The sequence below is a fragment of the Hemitrygon akajei genome, chromosome 8 (assembly GCF_048418815.1).
Source record: "Hemitrygon akajei chromosome 8, sHemAka1.3, whole genome shotgun sequence".
NCBI lineage: Eukaryota > Metazoa > Chordata > Chondrichthyes > Myliobatiformes > Dasyatidae > Hemitrygon > Hemitrygon akajei.
The window spans coordinates 3,929,082-3,940,376 of NC_133131.1; the positions used below are offsets into that span (position 1 = coordinate 3,929,082).

The 11,295-nt window shown below is 46.6% G+C and overlaps 1 protein-coding gene across 1 annotated transcript in view; it reads right to left on the reverse strand.

The window, feature by feature from the left end:
- The window catches only part of scarf1 (scavenger receptor class F, member 1), a 35,383-nt gene extending 25,028 nt beyond the window's left edge, over nt 1–10,355 (reverse strand). The window contains exon 1 of the mRNA XM_073053076.1: nt 10,107–10,355. Within this exon, the coding sequence (XP_072909177.1) occupies nt 10,107–10,207 (101 nt within the window). The 5' untranslated portion in view covers nt 10,208–10,355. The remainder of the gene's footprint in view (nt 1–10,106) is intronic.
- Between the last annotated feature and the right edge of the window lie 940 nt (nt 10,356–11,295).

Consider the following 11,295-nt stretch of genomic DNA (forward strand, 5'->3'; position numbering starts at 1 on the left):
ACTCTCTGAGTAAAAAACTTACCCCCGACATCTCCTCTGTACCTACTCCCCAGCACCTTAAACCTGTGGCCTCTTGTGGCAGCCATTTCAGCCCTTTGATCACTTGTGCTGGCAGCTCTTTCCTCTAAGTGAAGAATTTTCCCTTTTCAATATTGCCCTTAAACCAATCAAGTGTGACAGTGGAAAAGAGTGTATAGAACTGGAGAAGATAGCAGAGGTTCTTAATAAGTTCTTTGTTTCAGTATTCACAATGGAAAAGGATCTTGGTGATCGTAGGGATGACTTACAGTGGATTGAAAAGCTTAAACTTTTCACCTTTCACCCTTAACCCATGACCACTGGTTGTAGTCCCACCCAACCTCAGAAGAAAAAGTCTGCTTGCATTTACTCTATCTATACCCCTCATAATTTTGTAGACCTCTATCAAATTTCCTCTTAATCTTCTATATTCCAAAGAATAAAGTTTTAATCTGTTCAATCTTTCCCTATAACTCTTGTCCTCCAGCAACATCCTTCTAAATTTTCTCTATAATCTTTCAACCTTATTTACACCTTTCCTGTAGGTAGGTGACCAAACATGCACACAATACTCCAATGTCTACACAACATAACATTCCATCTCCTGTACTATACTTTGATCTATGAAGGCCAATGTGCCAGAGCCTCTCTTTATGACCCTATCTACCTGTGACACCACTTTCAATGAATTACCAGATCCCTTTGTCCTACCTCACTCCTCGGTGCCCTACCGTTCACTGTGTAAGACCCACCCTGGATGATCCTACCGAACTTGTCTGCATTAAATTCTATCTGCCTGTTTGTCAGCTGGTCCAGATACCCTGCCAGCTTTGATAGCCTTACTTGCTGTCCACTATACCCCCAATCTTGGTGTCATCCGCAAATTTGCTGATCCGGTTAACCACAATATCATCCAGATCACTGATAAAGATGGCAAACAGCAAAGGACCCGGCACCAATCCCCTGGGACACCGCTAGTCACAGGCCTCCATCTCCTACCACTCTCTGGCTTCGCCCACAAAGCCAAAGTCCAATCCAATTTACTACCTCTCCCTGAATGCCAAGCAACTGAACCTTCCTGACCAACCTCCCACGCAGGATCTTGTCAAATTACTTGTTAAATGCCTTGCGGGTGTTCGGGCTCATTCCGGCGGCAGGAACAGGCCACAGTGACGGATTTCTGTCAGGTCAGCAACACTCGTTTAAAAGGACAGAAGAGACAATCGGGGCTGCCATTGTTGGGAACAGGCCACTGGTGAGAGTGGGACTGCCAGGCTTGGGTCAGCTCGAAAGAGCCATTGGCTCTGGATAAACTTCTGCTAAGGTTCCTTTTTTCCCTCTTAATGTACCTGGTGTAGTAAGTGGCTGTTGTGTGTTCTTCGTGCCAGATGTTGGAGTCCTGGGAGACCCAGACTCTCCCGGGGAACTACATCTGCATGAAGTGCATCCGGCTGCAGCTCCTTGAAGACCGTGTGAGGGATCTGGAGCAGCAGCCGGATGACCTTCGGCTTGTACGGGAGAGCGAGGAGATCATCGATCGGAGTTTCAGGGAAGCAGTCACCCAAAAATTGTAGGAGGTCAGTAGCTGGGTGACTGTCAGGAGGAATGGAAATGTGAATAGGCAGTTAGCGCAGAGCACCCCTGTGGCCATTCGCTCAATGATAAGTGTACCGCTTTGGTTGTGGGGGATGACCTCCCAGAGGAATGCTACGGAGACCAGGTTACTGATACTGAGCATGGGTCTGGGTTGGAGGGAGAGAGGGAGCGGTAGTGATAGGGGACTCGATCGTCAGAGGAACAGGCAGGAGGTTCTGTGGACATGAATGGGACACATGGATGGTTTGTTGCCTCCCAGGTTCCAGGGTCAGGGGCATTGCAGATCCCGTCCACAACATCGTGGAGAAGGACGGGGAGCAGCCAGCTGTCTTGGTACATATTGGTACCAATGACACGGGAAGGAAAAGCAATGAGGTCCTGAAAAGAGATTTTAGAGAGATAGGCAGAGAGCTGAGAAGCAGGACCTCCCGGGTAGTAATTTCTGGATTGCTGCCTGTGCCTCGCACCCGTGAGGGTAGAAACAGGATAGGTTGGCAGATTAATGCAGGGCTGAGAAGCTGGTGCAGGGGTTAGGGCTTCAGGCTTCTTGCACCGTTGGGCTCTCTCCTGGGGGAGGTATGACCCGTACAATAGTGAAAAGTTGCACCTGAACACAAGGGGAACCAATATTCTTGCAGACAGGTTTGTTAGAGCTATCAGGGAGCTTAACTAATTTGGCAGGGGGGGTGGGAATCGGGGTGAAGGGACTCGGGATAGAACGGATGGTAAAAAAAATAAAGATAGCATACAGACAGACTGTCAGGAAGAGCAGGCAGATGATAGGGCATAATTGCAGCCAGCAGGGTGAGTACCAGTGCATTAGGGATGCAGAATCAAAAAGAATAGCAAATGCAGCACTCAAAGTGTTATACAAAGTATAAGAAATAAGGTGGATGATCTTGGTGCACTATTACAGATTGTCAGGTGTGATTCCTGAGTCCTACTGAAGGGTCTTGGCCTGAAACGTCGACTGTACTCTTTTCCATCGACGCTGCCTGGCCTGCTGAGTTCCTCCAGCATTTTGCGTGAGTTGCTCTGGATTTCCAGCATCTGCAGATTTTCTACTGTTTCTCAGGTATGACGTTGTGGCCATTTCTGAACTATGGCTGAAAGATGGTTGTAGTTGGGAATGTCCAAGGTTACACGTTGTATCGGAGGGATATGCAAATGTCACTCCATTAAGAAAGGAGAAAGGCAGCAGAAAGGAAATTGTAGACCAGTTAGTCTGTCTTCAGTGGCTGGGAAGATAATGGAGTCAATTGTTAAGGATGAGGTACTTGGTGACGCGGGACAGGATAGGACAAAGTCAGCATGGTTTCCTTAAGGGAATGTCTTGCCTGATGAACCTGTTAGAATTCTTTGAGAAGATTGCAAGTAGGATAGATAAAGGGGTTTGTAGTGGGTGTTGTATATTTGGACTTTCAGGCGGCCTTTGTCAGGGTGCCGTACATGAGGCTGCTTACTAAGTTAAGAGCTCAACAAAGTTACTGGCATGGTGAAAGCATTGGCTGATTTGTAGGAGGCAGCAGGTGGGAATAAAAGGATTCTTTTCTGGTTGGCTGCTAGTGACTAGTGGTGTTCCACAGGGGTTGGTGTCGGGACCGCTTCTTTTTATGCTGAATATAAATGATTTAGATGATGGAATAGATGGCTTTGTTGCCAAGTTTTCAGATGATAGAAAGATTGGTGGAGGGGCAGGTAGTGTTAAGAAAACAGGAAGGCTGCAGAAGGACTTGGACAGATTATGTAAATATGCAAGGTAGTGGCAAATGATATACAATGCTGGAAAATACATGGTCATGCACTTTGGTAGTAGAAATAAATGTGCAGACTATTTTCTAAAGAGGAAGAAAATCTCAAATTCTGAAATGCAAAGTGACTTGGAATTCCTTTTACAGAACACTGTAAAGGTTAACTTGCAGGTTGAGTCGGTGGTGAGGAAGACAAATACAATGTTAGCATTCATTCAGGAGGTCTGGAATATAGGAGCAGGGTTGTGATGCTGAAGCTTTATAAGGTGCTGGTGAGGCCTCTCCTTGCGTATTGTGAGCAGTTTTGGGCTACTCATCGAAGAAAAGATGTGCTGGCATTGGAGAGGGTCCAGAGGAGGTTCACAAGAATGATTCCAGGAATGTAAAGGTAATCAGACAAGGAACATTTGATGGTTCTGTGTCTGTACTCACTGGAATTCAGAAAGATGAGGGGAATCTCATTGAAATCTTTTGAATGTTGAAAGACCTAGACAGAGTAGATGTGGAAAGGATGTTTCCCGTGGTGGGGGAGTCTAGGACAAGAGGGTACAGCCTCAGGTTAGAGGGGCATACATTTAAAACAGGGATGCAGAGAAATTTCTTTCACCAGCGAGTTGTGAATTTGAGGAATTTGTTACCACAGGCAGCTGTGGAGGTGAGATCATTGGGTGTATTTAAGACAGAGCTGGTTCTTGATTGGACAGGTCATCAAAGGTTACAGGCAAAAGGCTAGGGTGTGGGTCGTAGGAGGGGAAAAAGGGATCAGCCATGATTGAATGGTAGAGCAGACTCAATTGGCCAAATGGCTTAATTCTGCTCCTATGTCTTATGGTCTTGTAGTCTAAAGTCCATGTAAGCAATATCCACTGCCTTGCCTTCATCAGCTTTCCTGGTAACTTGCTTTGAAAACTCGGCAAGACATGACTTACCACGCATGAAAGCACGGTGACTATCCTTAGTCAGTCCATGTCTATCTAAATAATCAAAGAATCCAGTCCCTCAGAATACCTTCCAATAACTTTCTCACTACTGATGTCAGACTCTCCAGCCTATAATTTCCTGACTTATTTTTAGAGCCTTCCTTAAACAGCGGAACAACATTAGCTATCGTCCAATCCTCTGGCACCTCACCTTCACTAAGGATTATTTTAATATCTTTGCATATTCACATAGGGCCCTTGCAATTTCAACACTTACCTCCCGTCAGCTTCAATGCCCTGTGGGTTTGTCCACCCTAATTTGCCTGACGGCATCGAACACCTCCTCCTCTGTAACCGGTACAGGGTCTGTGACCTCCCTGCAGCTTTGCCTCATTTCCATAGACTCAGAGTCTGACTCCTGGGTAGATACAGTTGCCAAAAATCCGTTCAAGATCTCCTCCATCTCCTTTGGCTTCACCCATGGATTATCATTCTCATCTTCCAGTTACTTGCAATCCTTTCGCTCTTAACCCATCTGTAGAACCCCTCAGGATTCTCCTTCACCTTGTCTGTTGGGACATCCTCATGCCTTATTTTATCTTCCTGGTTTTTCTTTCTGAAGTGTTCTCTTGCATTTCTTATACTCCATAAGCACCCCATTTGTTCCTGCCTGAACATACCTGCTATGCACCTCCTTTTTTCTTAACCAGAGCTTCAATATCTCCTGAAAACTGAGGTTCCCTTCACTGGTTATCTTTACCTTTTATTCTGACAGGCACAAACTAGCTTTGTACTCTCAAAATTTCACTTTTGAAGATCTCACCTTTGCCGGAAAACAGCCTGTTCCAATCCACACGGCCAGATCATTTCTAATGCCGTCAAAATTGGCCTTTCTCCAATTTAGAACCTCAACCTGTGGACCAGACCTACTTTCTGCCATATTTACTTTGAAACTAATGGCATTGTGATCAGCAGATGGGTAAAGTTTCCCTACACAAACTTCTGACACCTGCCCTCTCTCATTCTCTAACAGCAGATCCAGTATTGCATGCTCTCTCTCACTGGAACTCCTTCATACTGATTAAGGAAGCTTTCCTGAACGGATTTGACAAACTATCTCATCTAGTCCTTTTACAGTATGGATTCCCAGTCAATATGTGGAAAGTTAAAATCACCTACTGTAACAATCTTGTTTCTTGCAGCGGTCTGCGATCTCTCTACAAATTCATCCCTCTAAACCCCATTAATAGAATATATTGTACAAACCCCACTTCCAGAAAAGTTGGGATATTTTCCAAAATGCAATAAAAACAAAAATCTGTGATATGTTAATTCACATGAACCTTTATTTAACTGACAAAAGTACAAAGAAAAGATTTTCAATAGTTTTACTGACCAACTTAATTGTATTTTGTAAATATACACTAATTTAGAATTTGATGGCCGCAACACACTCAACAAAAGTTGGGACAGAGGCATGTTTACCATTGTGTTACATCACCTTTCCTTTTAATAACACTTTAATCATTTTGGGACTGAGGATACTAATTGTAGTAGATTTGCAATTGGAAATTTTGTCCATTCTTGCTTGATATAAGACTTCAGCTGCTCAACAGTCCGTGGTCTCTGTTGTCTGATTCTCCTCTTCATGATGCGCCATACATTTTCAATAGGAGATAGATCTGGACTGGCAGCAGGCCAGTCAAGCACACGCACTCTGTGTCCACAAAGCCACGCTGTTGTAGCCCGTGCAGAATGTGGTCTGGCATTGTCCTGCTGAAATAAGCATGGACGTCCCGGGAAGAGACGTCGCCCTGATGGTAACATGTGTCTCTCTAAAATCCTAATATACGCCTCAGAGTCAATGGTACCTTCACATACATGCAACTCACCCATGCCGTGGGCACTGATGCACCCCCATACCATCACAGATGCTGGCTTTTGCACCTTTCGCTGATAACAATCAGGATGGTCGTTTTCATCTTTGGCACGGAGAACTCGACGCCTGTTTTTTCCGAAAACTAGCTGAAATGTGGACTCATCTGACCACAGCACATGGTTCCACAGTCTTTTGGTCCATCTGAGATGAGCTCGGGCCCAGAGAACTCGCCGGCGTTTCTGCATAGAGTTGGTGTATGGCAGGGGTGTCAAACTCATTTTAGGTCACGGGCCGGATTGAGCAAAATGCAGCTTCATGCGGGCCGGATCAGTCGGACGCGTGCGAATGCAGCTTTCGTTGCCTCCATTTTTTCAGCCTGCTCTCATGTGTCTCAGTCTCTGCTATAACTACAAAGTGTTTCACTTTACAAATTCCGTTTCTTATGAAGAAGACTGCCGAGCAAGACTGCCGAATAAACACTAAAAACCCTGAAAACCTGGTACCTGAATAAACTCAGCATTAGCCATATCATACGCCATAGGCGCTTCGATTACTGGGACCAGCTTTAATAGTAATTAGATATTATCTCGCGGGCCAAAGATAATTCCACCGCGGGCCGGATTTGGCCCGTGGGCCTTGAGTTTGACATATATGGTGTATGGCTTCCTCCTTGCGTAATACAGTTTCAAGTTGCATTTCTGGATGCAGCGACGGACTGTGTTAAGTGACAATGGTTTTCCGAAGTACTCCCGAGCCCAGGTGGCTATAATTGTCACAGTAGCATGACGGTTCTTAGGCAGTGCCGCCTGAGGGCTCGAAGATCACGCGCATCCAACAGTGGTTTCCGACCTTGCCCTTTACGCACTGAGATGTCTCTGAATTCTCTGAATCTTTTCACAATATTATGTACTGTAGATGTTAAAAGACCTAAATTCTCTGCAATCTTGCATTGGGAAATGTTCCTTTTGAACTGACTAACAATTCTCTCATGAATTTTGGCAGAAAGGGGTGAGCCACGATCCATCCTTGCTTGCAAAGACTGAGCCTTTGATGGACGCTACTTTTATACCCAGTCATGATACCTCACTTGCTACCAATTAGCCTGCTTAATGTGGAGTCTTCCAAACCGGTGTTACTTGAATATTCTGTGCACTTTTCAATCTTATTTTAACTCTGTCCCAACTTTTGTTGAGTGTGTTGCAGCCATCAAATTCTAAATTTGTGTATATTTACAAAATACAATTAAGTTGGTCAGTAAAACTATTGAAAATCTTTTCTTTGTACTTTTGTCAGTTAAATAAAGGTTCACGTGAATTAACATATCACAGATTTTTGTTTTTATTGCACTTTGGAAAATATCCCAACTTCTCTGGAAATGGGGTTTGTAATATAATCCCATTAACATCCTCATCCCTTTCCTGTTTCTCAGCTCCACCCATAATCCTCTCTAGACAAGTTCTCTGGTCTGTCCTGACGGAGCAATGCTGTGCCATTTTCCCTGACCAGGAATGCCATCCCTCCTCCTTTAATTCCTCCCACTCTGCCACATCTAAAACAACGGAATCCCGGAATACTGAGCTGCCAGTCCAGTCCCTCCTGCAACCGTCTCACTAATGGCTAACGGTCATTGATCCGTGTCCTGAGCTCATCAGCCTTTCCTACGATACTGCTTGCGTGGAATGATACACCACTCAGGATATTAAACCCACCATGCTCGACCTTTCGACCCCTGACTTTTCTGAGGTTTTAACAACATCGGTCTCCTCAGCCTCTCCACTCTCTGTTCTGGTGCTCTGGTTCCCATCCCCCGGCAACTCTAGTTTAAGCCCCACCGTGCAGCGTCAACAAACCTTCCCACCGGGATATTAGCCCCCTCCAGTTCAGGTGCAAATTGTCCCTTCAGTACGGGTCCCACCTTCCCTGGAACTGAGCCCAATGATCCAAAAATCTGACGTGCTCCCTCCTACACCAACTCCTCAGCCACGTGTTAAACAGTATAATCTTCCTAGTTCTGGCCTCTGCAGCACGTGGAATGGCTAGCCCTCATTTCTACTGCTGATTTAATTTTTATATACACAATAATTACATGTATCACATTTGCTGCTGGAAAACAACAAATTTCACAACGTAAGCCAGTGATATTAAACCCGATTCTGATTGGGTAACTCAGCAGTAAGCCTGGGTCTCTTTCCATATAACCAGATAACAATTACAGCACGGAAACAGGCCATCTCGGCCCTTCTAGTCCGTGCCAAATGCTTACTCTCACCTAGTCCTACCGACCTGCACTCAGCCCATAACCCTCCATTCCTTTCCTGTCCATATACCTATCCAATTTTACTTTAAATGACAATACCAAACCTGCCTCTACCACTTCTACTGGAAGCTCGTTCCACACAGCTACCACTCTCTGGGTAAAGAAGTTCAACCTCATGTTACCCCTAAACTTTTGCCCCCTAACTCACAACATGTCCTCTTGTTTGAATCTCCCCTACTCTCAATGGAAAAAGCCTATCCACGTCAACTCTATCTATCCCCCTCATAATTTTAAATACCTTTATCAAGTCCCCCCTCAACCTTCTACGCTCCAAAGAATAAAGAACTATCTTGTTCAACCTTTTCCTGTAACTTAGGTGCTGAAACCCAGGTAACATTCTAGTAAATCTTCTCTGTACTCTCTCTATTTTGTTGACATCTTTCCTATAATTCGGTGACCAGAACTGTACACAATATTCCAGATTTATTTAGAGATATGGTACAGTACATAAGGAATAGGAGCAGGAGTAGGCCATCCGGCCCATCGAGCCTGCCCCGCCATTCGATAAGATCAATAAGTTACACCCATGTGACCGATTAACCTGCTAACCCTTACGCCTTTGGACTGTGGGAGGAAACTGGAGCACCCGGAGGAAACCCACGCGGTCACAGGGAGAACGTCCTTCGAGACGGTGGCGGGAATTGAAGTAATAGTGTTTACACTAACCGCTATGCTACTGTGCTGATCAAACACTTGGAGGACGCGGGAATGGATCCTGCAACCTCTCGCATGCTAAGCAAGCACTCTGCCATTTGAGTTAACCCCCCCCCGCCCCCCCAGCTGCTGTGAATTAGATTTCTGCTGACCTTTACGTTCACCGTGTGATTATCTCACATCCTCTGGAACCAAACAAACCAGGCAGAGTTGTTTGGGATAGTCCGCACAGCTTTATGCATCGAAAATCACGCCTCATTGAGTTTTTGAAGTGGTTACCAAAAGGATCAACAGGGGTGGGGTGTCCGGGGAGGGGTGACACATCTGGTGAAGGGGCTCGTCGTGCCTCCTGCAGTGCTGGGGAGAGAGCACTAACAAGCAGAGGCAGCAGTGGGAGAGGGGATGGCAGAGAGAGAGAGAGAGAGAGAGAGAGAGTGAGAACAAGAAAGAATGAGAGTGATAGACAGAAAAGGAGAAAGATAAAAGTAGAGAGAGAGACAGACAGACAGAGATGGAGAGACAGAGAGATACAGACAGCGAGCGAGGAAGAGAGGCAGAGAGTCAGAGAGAGACAGGCAGACAGACCTAGAGACACTGAACAAGCAAGAGAAACAGAGTGAACGAGAGAGACTGAAAGAGGGAGAGACAAACAGAGACCGTGAGTAAGTGAGAGAGACAAAGAGACTGAAACAGAGAGACAGCAAGAGAGACTGAGAGAGACAGACAGAGACTGAGAAAGAGAGAGAGGAGAGCGAGGACAGAGGAGAGAGAGAGAGAGAGAGAGAAAGACAGAGAGAGAGAGAGAGAGAGAGAAAGAGAGAGAGAGAGAGAGAGAGAGAGAGGAGAGAGAGAGAGAGAGGAGAGAGAGAGAGAGAGAGAGAGAGAGAGAGAGAGAGAGAGGAGAGAGAGAGAGAGAGAGAGAGAGAGAGAGAGAGACCAGGCCACACAACACATTCAGCTGAAGGACCTACCTTCCTGAGCGACACACGTTGGCTCCATTGGGATCAAGAGGCTGAAGAACTGAAGCCCACAGCAATGGGCAGACGGTGACCAGGAGGAGTAGAGTGCCCATGGCTGCCCTCAGGGTACCCGGGCATGAGATTCCTGGCCTGCCCGAGCCAGCGCCGTGTCTCCCCGTCCCACTGGCCTGAACAGGACTGTGCAGTGTCCTTCAGAAGGGCTCTGATCCAGGGATCAGCGGCCTACTTCCTTGCAGGAAGTGTGGCTTGTTCCTGGGGAAACTGCTCTTGAGGCCCAGTTCCTGTGATTCAGCTCCCGTGGAACAAAGAAAACTAACGGTGGAGACCCAACCTTTATGTTGGATGGAGCACTTTAAACCTCAGTGATGCCTTAATGAATGGGACTGATTCCAGACAATCCTGGAATCATTCCGCCCTATGGGAGACCATTCAGCCCATCTAAGCCCAGTGCTGGGAAGCTGAATGAACTTCACCCTCCATCACAACCTCTCCAAATCCTGTCAGGAAGCTGCTGTTCAAGCTGTTCCTGCTGGCTTCCAGCAGAGCACAGATATCTCAGCTCATCCCCTGGCCACGACCCCCCACAGCCTCTCCAATTCCCGTTGGAAATCTGCTGTTCAAACTGTTCCTGCTGGCTCCCAGCAGAGCACAGATATCTCAGCTCACCCCCTGGCCACGACCCCCCAGAGCCTCTCCAATTCCCGTTGGAAATCTGCTGTTGAAGCTGTTCCTGCTGGTTCCCAGCAGAGCGCTGAGAACTCAGCTCATCCCCTGGCCACGACCCCCCAGAGCCTCTCCAATTCCCGTTGGAAATCTGCTGTTGAAGCTGTTCCTGCTGGCTCCCAGCAGAGCGCTGAGAACTCAGCTCATCCCCTGGCCACGACCCCCCACAGCCTCTCCAATTCCCGTTGGAAATCTGCTGTTGAAGCTGTTCCTGCTGGCTCCCAGCACAGCGCTGAGAACTCAGCAGGTCCCGAATGAAACCTCTGTCCCTTTTGTATTTCAAAAACACTGCCCAGGTCCCTCCACATAACAGCATTAGGCCATTCAGCCCATCGAGTCTGCTCTCTGTTTCCATCACGGCTGCTTTATTTTCCCTCTCAACCCTATTCTATGTGTGACCTTCAACGCACTGACTAATCACGAACCTATCAACCTCACTTTAAGTACACAGCTGTGC